At 43.2% G+C, this 7,556-nt stretch overlaps 1 protein-coding gene across 1 annotated transcript; it reads left to right on the top strand.

The window, feature by feature from the left end:
- The first annotated feature begins 2,878 nt into the window (after nt 1-2,878).
- KCNRG (potassium channel regulator) lies at nt 2,879-6,782 on the top strand. Its single transcript, XM_077484242.1, has 2 exons — nt 2,879-3,547; nt 5,908-6,782. Exons 1-2 carry the CDS (start codon nt 2,967-2,969, stop codon nt 6,158-6,160), a joined length of 834 nt encoding a protein of 277 aa, XP_077340368.1. The 5' UTR covers nt 2,879-2,966; the 3' UTR covers nt 6,161-6,782.
- Nucleotides 6,783-7,556: the final 774 nt, after the last annotated feature.

Here is a 7,556-nt window from a genome sequence, read left to right as displayed (position 1 = left end):
TAGAGTATGGCAAGATCCAGTGAGAGGGGGAGCTGGACCAAGCCACAGGCGGCCAGGCCTGGCCCCAGTCCACATTAATGGGGATGTGCCACAGTTCAGGGGTCTCAAATTCACCCTTGTTTGCATAGCGACAGTTCCAAAGCCTAGTGTCCTCCAAACGAAGCCTGTGTGTAAAAGAAGTTAAACACAAAAGACAAAAAACAGCAGTCCAGGCTGTCAACGTGACAGACCAGACTGAACTAACTAGAAACCAAAACTGTTTGAGCACTTTTTTTCCACTTCTCACGTAGAAAGAACACATTTTTCTTGCATCTTCACAAGATGGCTCAAGACTCACATGGTAGTATTATGTCTCCCAGCAGAGCCAGACCCAAGTATCCCCGCTTAGGCGAAACACTCCATCGGGGTCAAAATGAACAATATCTTTTCCAGCCAAACAAGGCAAAGACGGGCAAAAATATACGGGAAACATAGGGATATAAATAAATAAAAAATATATATATGTACAAGTACTCAATATATAGCTTGTCGGTACATCCAGCATGTTGATTCTTCAGCGTGGTTTCCGGATGTGGCTATCAACAAATCAATCTCCAACCTCCTCTCCGCCCCGGTGGCGTAAAGCCTGTTCGTTCTGATCCAGCCACAGTGCAGCATCTTGAGCCGATTAAAAAAAATGGGTTTGGCGGTTAGCGGTAACCCTCAGCTTAGCGGGGTACAACATAGCATAGGGTAGCTGCAATGCTCTCAGTCTCCTTTTCACATCTGAGAACTTGGCCCGTCTCCACTGCACCTCCGCAGAAAAGTCCGGGTAGAAGAATACCCAGACCCCATTTTATCTGCACATTAGCCTTCTCTCTGGCTTGTCTCAGTACCACTTCCCTGTCTCTGTAATGCAAAAGTCTGGCAAGGATGGGCACCCGGTTGTGGTGGGCGGCCCGGTGTGTGGTGGGCCCTCTCCATGGTGAGGAACGGAGAGAATGCTTCTTTGCCAAATACCTCCTGTAGCAATCCCTCTATGAATGTGGTAGGGTCCTTCCCCTCAGTCTTCTCAGGAAGTCCTACAATACATACATTGTTCCGTCTTAGACGATTTTCAATGTCATCTGCTCTGTTGTTAGTTTCCTTGGCTAGCTGATGTGCAACATGAGCCTCCCAAGCAACTGGGGGGAGTCTGTCTTCAACTTTGCTCACCCTGCTTTCCACCGCAGTTGTGCGTTTTCAAATTTTTTTTTTGCATATCTTGTCTCAGCAGGGAGACATCCTTTGTTAATCCCCCAACCTGCTCTTTAAGGGTATTCATTAAGGCAGTGCAGACATGTACTGCCCTAAGTATCTCTGCCAGAGTTGGTTGCTCATTATCATTTGCAGCCGTGTCTGTGTGAGAGGGATGGTGCTGCTCAGCAACAGTCCTGCTCACCCTGTCCCTCTGTCTCTCCTGCTGACTGCCTCAGTGAGCTCTGTGCTGCTGGGCCCTGTAGTGCCTCATGAGGTTGTGTAGATCCCCCCCGCCTCCATCTGTTCCAGGGGCCCCCCCAGTTTTTGTGCAAAAAATGTAATGTCCCTCGGGTACTCCTTACCCGAAGTCTTTAGTATCTTTTTGCTGGGATCCCCTCTGGATTTCTCTGCTCCACGCGGTGTGCGCTGCACCAGGGCCGCGCCGGCGCCATCATTTCGGAGCTCATGTAAACCTGTTTTTTTGCTTTTTCCACGGGTGCAGAGTGCCGGCGGGTGGTTCGGAGGGTTGCCCTGCTTGGTAGCCAGCTGGATAGCCGTTTCTCGCCATTAGATTACTGCTGTGAGAGGATGAATTGACTGTGCTGTGTAGGAGCTGTGATACACACGTCTTCTCACATGCCTGTCCCACCACGACCCCCCATACATCTACACCTTAGTTTGGCATGCATTCTTGCAGCAGGGCTTAGATCTGCATTGGATATCTTTAACAACTTCAAGTACATATGTACACAAACATGGTGAAGGGTGTATAGTACTATGCTTTTTGCGAGATAGTGACTTGTAAATTACAGAAGGGTTTTTTTTTGTTTAACGTACAAATATTATAGCATAGATCAGGGGTGTCAAACTCAATTTCATCATGGACCGCATAAGCATTATGGATTGCCCTCAAAAGGCCCGGTTGTATCTAGATTAGATGTTCAGCGCATCCTTGCCCCTTACTTTAGATATCAAGAGCCACCCCACCATCAGAAGTTGAGTTAATCAAATCACAGTGCACCCCCTTTCCTTATGCTGCAGCTGGGAAGAAGCTGGTTGCATTGCTTGAAAGCATAAAGTAGGGGTCTGGAGGAGGACCAGAGGAGTGCTGGAGCTCTCCTGCAGTTGCAGGAGAGGTGCGAGGGCCACATGAAATGGCCTGGAGGGTCCGATTTGGCCTACAGGCCTTGTGTTTAACACCTGTGGCGTAGATTATAGTTCTTTAAGGTTTCTGATCACGTGCAGTCTATTGTATCCAATTTTCCTTGTACGAAAACAGTACAAAAAACAAAATTGTTTGTTTTGTTGAAGTATGAGAACATTTTTGGAACTTTTCCCTTTGGAAAATCTGAATTGGGTGTCAAAATTTGTGTACACACTGTATGGAAATAAAACAATCGTGCCTCATATAGAATTTTCTTCCATTTTGCCAATAGTGCATACCCAGCTTTAGTCAAAGTCAAAATACATGTTCATAATTTATAAAATTATATATATATATATATATATATAGTCTGCCACTCACACTCTTCTAGTTTTGTTTGTTATCACTAGATCAGTCAACAAAGTTCTTTTCAGAATGCAAGAGTCCTGGGCGTTCCCAAGCAACTAAAGCCACACACGCTCAAATACATCAGCATATCTGCAATGTGTTTGGGTTATTGTTGCCAAGCAAAGGTCTTTTCTTTTCTCCTGTTTAGTACAGTCTGTCAGTGCCAGCATCTACAGGACTGAAGAGTTGGTGAGCAATGAGCAATCCAGATGTGATAACCCTAAATGTTGGGGGTGCGAAGTTCACCACTTTTGCTTCAACACTGCAGAGGTTCCCAGATTCCAGATTGGCACACATGCTGGATGGCAGCGACCGGGATTTCAGGCTTGTAAACGGTCAGTTTTTTGTAGACAGGGATGGTTCCTTGTTCAGCTACATATTGGACTATCTGAGAACTTCTCAACTGACTATACCATCTGATTTCTCTGAATATGAAAGACTTCAGAGGGAAGCTGAATTCTACCAACTTCATGCTCTGGCTGAGCAGCTAGGCCAGGGGAACATTTACCAGCCCAGGCAGGAGATCTTGGAAGTAAGGTTCCTCCTACAAGAGACACATGCTTTCTTCCGCATCTTTTGCTCATGCAGCAGTACAGTTGAGGCCCTTGCTGACCGCATTGTAATGTATGTAGAACAGCCCATTGGAGGTCAAGGATTCAGTTTCCCATTTTCAAACCAGAAACCTCTGGCTCCTGTTCCTCTGCAAAGACCCTCACATCATGACCTCGTCTTCCAGTGTGGAACAGACTTTGCAACAGGAGATCAGTTTGGTGCCAGGTAAATTGCAGTTTATTTTCTAGCGTGTTAATTCCAAAAGGTCCAACATCTACAGCTATAAATATTGATAAATCTTGTTAAATCTGTCCTTTCTATGCTAAAAACATAACTGCAATGTGTCCTCCAATGATTTAAAGCTGAATTCCAAGCAAACAGCAAAACACACAAAGTAAATACTGTATATGTGGCTGCTTTGTCTGCTAAAGAATTTGTATTTCTGTCCATAAAAGTAGAATTATAGGCAATCATCTCCCCCCAATTTGGATAGAGTAAGGGAGGTTTATAACCATGTCAGATTTTTTTTTTTTTCCCACTGTGTCCAATTGCAGAGTTTTAGATTCACTTCCTGACCCATAGCCAAACAGGAAGTGAGCATAAATCCCTGCAACTGAAGGGAATTCCTTGGGGACCACCAGGTCATCAGAACTAGTGTCCCTATTCGGGTCTATTACTTTTCTGGGGGCTTTTCTTTTATTTTCAACAATAGTAAATAGGACCAATAAAGAAGGCGAATCTGCCGAACAGGGCAGAGACAGGAATTAAAAACTGACGGGGGGGGGGGGGGGGGGGGGGTGTTTCAATGCCTCTCCACTCTATCCAAATCTAATAAATAAAAAAAAAAGTTTTGCCTTTAGTTATACTTAAACCAGTTGAAGACCAGGCATTTTCTGGGACTGTGTTTCCATATGACAATTTTTTCATTTTTTGTTGCTAGAAAATTAGTTAGAACACCCTATATATGTATGTATGTATGTAGAGAACTGAGTGGGTTTTATTTTATTTTCATGTCCCACGATATTTACACAGGGGTTTTTCAAGCACAGCTTTGGGGGGGGCTGTCACGCCAAGTAAATAGTGACTAAACATGTCAAGCTTTAAAATTGTGCACACTCGCACAACGCCAACAAATGACATACATTTTACTATCAATAAGTTAACACATTAGATGTACAGAGTAGGTCTAGTGCTAGAATTGATAGCGATGATCCGACATTGGCGGCGATACCCCACGTGTGGAAAGGAGATCCGTGAAAGGTGGCGAGAGGGAACGTCCTCTCCTGCTGCTCGTAAACAATTACAAGAGAGCCAACTGCCAGCTCAAACAGTACCAGGGTGATGCAGGCATCATCCTGGTACAACCCCTTAAAACCAAATGACTTACCAGGTCTGAAATTTACATATCTCTACGATACAACACAGCACTATCTGGCTGTGAAGGAGACCTGATTTTTCTCTGCTAGTTCAGTAACGTTTAGGCTGCATTCACATTGGGAGGGTGGGTCCGTTAGCGGTAAAGCAAAGCTCGTTTTAGCTGTGCTTTACCGCTGTTTAAGTGTCACTATTCAGCCGCTTGTGGGCACTTTTACCCCCGCTAGCAGCTAAAGAAGGGGTCAATAGCGCCCATGTTGGGAATCTGCTCCCATTCAACACCCTCTGATGCAGCTCCACTCTCCTAATGCAAGTGGAAATTTTGAGGGCTGTTATATTATTTCTAAAGATGTATTGATGAATGCAGAGCTATCAATTTGTGTAAATAGAACAATATTGGTTATATCAGCACAGAGTGGTCCTGTGGATACTTCTCTAATGAACAGTGCCATGTCCTATTAATTTGAGACAAGAAATTTGGAATAGAAGGCTTGTACTTTTTAGGCACAGCCCAGTCGGTAGTAAATATATAAAAAATCTTATTAATACATATAGAGAAAATACATTAAAATTATCCACATTTGAAAAGTCAGTACAAAATAGTTATACAATTCATACTGTACAAAGCCACTGTAAAGACGTATAAAAACTTGGAAGTGAAGAACAATCATTCCATGATCTTATAGGGTCCAGAAATAAGGCTACGTAGCAGAGTTGGATGAATATCATCCAACTCTCAAACTACACTATATGTATTAATAAACTTTTTTTTATATAGTTACTACCTACTGGGTTGTGCCTAAAAACTACAAGCCTTTTATTCCAAATTTCTGGTCTCAAATTTGTGCAAATTGGTTAGAACATTATACAGAATTGACTAGGCCATAATTTGATGTGGCTTAAGCCACAGTGGGGAAATCACATGAAGCATAACGTCACACAAAATAAATTATATAATATATACAAACACACACAGTGATCAGGTTTTTTTTTTTTTTTTTTAATGTGCATATCTCATCACTCAAAAAGTCTTCCCCTCAGATCCTGGCCTGCTGACCTGGGCCAATAAGTGATGGGAAAATGTCCACAGTAAGGAGAGAGACATGCAGATACCTGCTTTTTAGGAAGGCTCTATGTATTCTGTACTATAAGGAAACCGGCATATTTAGAAGTTGTAAATTGACTTTGTTCAGTCTAACTCATTGCTGCAGGTATGTGTCTATAAAGCCTGACCAGAGAAAACTACTGAATGGGACCAATGTGCTGGGACTTTTGTTGGACATCTTGCTGCGAGAGGGCTTTAGCTTGGTGAGCACAAGAGCAGTGTCAGCAGAGGAGAAGGTAGAATGTTACACATTCCAGAGGAAGAAAAGACCTGAAATCCTTACCATCTCTGAAGACTACAAACAGGAAAAGATGGTCAACGTCCAAGTAAAACCAAGCAAGCCGACTAAAAAGAGATGACGACCCTGTTCATCCCATCAGAAGAAATGTCACTTGTATGGACATTACATGACCAGTAAGAATACACTTGCCTGTCAAACATGTTGCATCATTTAAAAAAAAAAATAAGTTGGCCTACCGGAGTGCAACCGTGAGAACATCCAGCTGTTTAAAAAAAATCGCTATCACCCCTTGGTTAGCCCTAAAAAGCCCAGTCCTCAGCCTTGCACTATTTATGGTAATGGGTGCTCAGCATGTTTACCTTGTAAGACCTGGCTTTGGTTTGTGCCACAGCCATACCTGCATATTTCTTACCACTTTTGCGTTTGATTCTCCACAGTCCAAAAAACATACTGGTAGATTATCTGGCATCTGAGCAATCCTCTCCTACCCATCATAGGTACTCATCCAAACACATACTAATCCTAATAGGGTACCACTGGATATATCTTTAGAGCCTGCACATACCTGTGAAAGGTACAGACAAAAAATACCAAATTTTGTGATATCAAACAGGAGTTTGAGAAATGATTTATTGACCTGTTAAAATATAATTGCCATTATTCATTTCTTTGTGTATGGCCCTTTGATCCATGACCCTAAAATCAAATAAAGCATATCATATCTATGCTTAAAATGTAAATGTGTTACTTTTCATATATTGTATTGCTAGCCTATTCATCTAAACCAGGCATGTCCAAAGTCCGGCCCGCGGGCCAATCGCGGCCCGCAGTCCGGTTTTGAACGGCCCGCCTGGTGTGCTGCGGGATCAGGGCTGTCAAATGAGCCGATCCCCGGCACTGTGTGAAGCTCCGTCGGCTTCAAAAGTGAAAGTAAAGTGCAGAGGAGTGTGCTGTGCTCTCTGCTTCCCCCTACAGTGCAGTACCCGGCTGAATGAGGAAATGGAATGGAAAGGTACTGTACTACAAGCTAGATTCGTTTTAAAAAGGCTTTATTTATGTGTATGTGTGTGTGTGTGTGCATGTGTGTCTGTATGTATGTATGTGTGTACATGTGTGTCTGTATGTGTGCATGTGTGTCTGTATGTATATGTGTGCATGTCTGTCTGTATGTATGTGCATGTGTGTCTGTATGTGTGTGTGTGTGCATGTCTGTCTGTATGTGTGTGTGTGTGTGTGTGTGCATGTCTGTATGTATGTATGTGTGTGCATGTCTGTATGTATGTATGTATGTGTGTGCATGTCTGTCTGTATGCATGTGTGTGCATGTCTGTCTGTATGTATGTATGTATGTATGTGTGTATGTGTGTGTGTGCATGTGTGTCTGTATGTATGTGTGTCTGTGCATGTGTGCATGTCTGTATGTATGTGTGTGCATGTGTGTCTATATGTGTGTGTGTGTGCATGTCTGTATGTATGTGTGTGTGTGTGTGTGTGTGTGTATGTGTGTCTGTATG

Source organism: Lithobates pipiens, unplaced genomic scaffold, assembly GCF_037356315.1.
Source record: "Lithobates pipiens isolate NorthernLeopardFrog02 unplaced genomic scaffold, aLitPip1_a1.2 Scaffold_16, whole genome shotgun sequence".
In the NCBI taxonomy this organism is placed as follows: domain Eukaryota; kingdom Metazoa; phylum Chordata; class Amphibia; order Anura; family Ranidae; genus Lithobates; species Lithobates pipiens.
Note: the sequence above shows the minus strand (reverse complement) of the source record. Positions and strands in the feature narration are given on the sequence as shown.

Excerpts from the sequence above, each read along its gene's own strand:
- KCNRG (XM_077484242.1), top strand. The coding sequence starts at position 2,967 with ATGAGCAATCCAGATGTGATAACCCTAAATGTTGGGGGTGCGAAGTTC. Across the intron at positions 3,548-5,907 it reads GGAGATCAGTTTGGTGCCAG|GTATGTGTCTATAAAGCCTG; the intron begins GTAAATTGCAGT and ends TCATTGCTGCAG.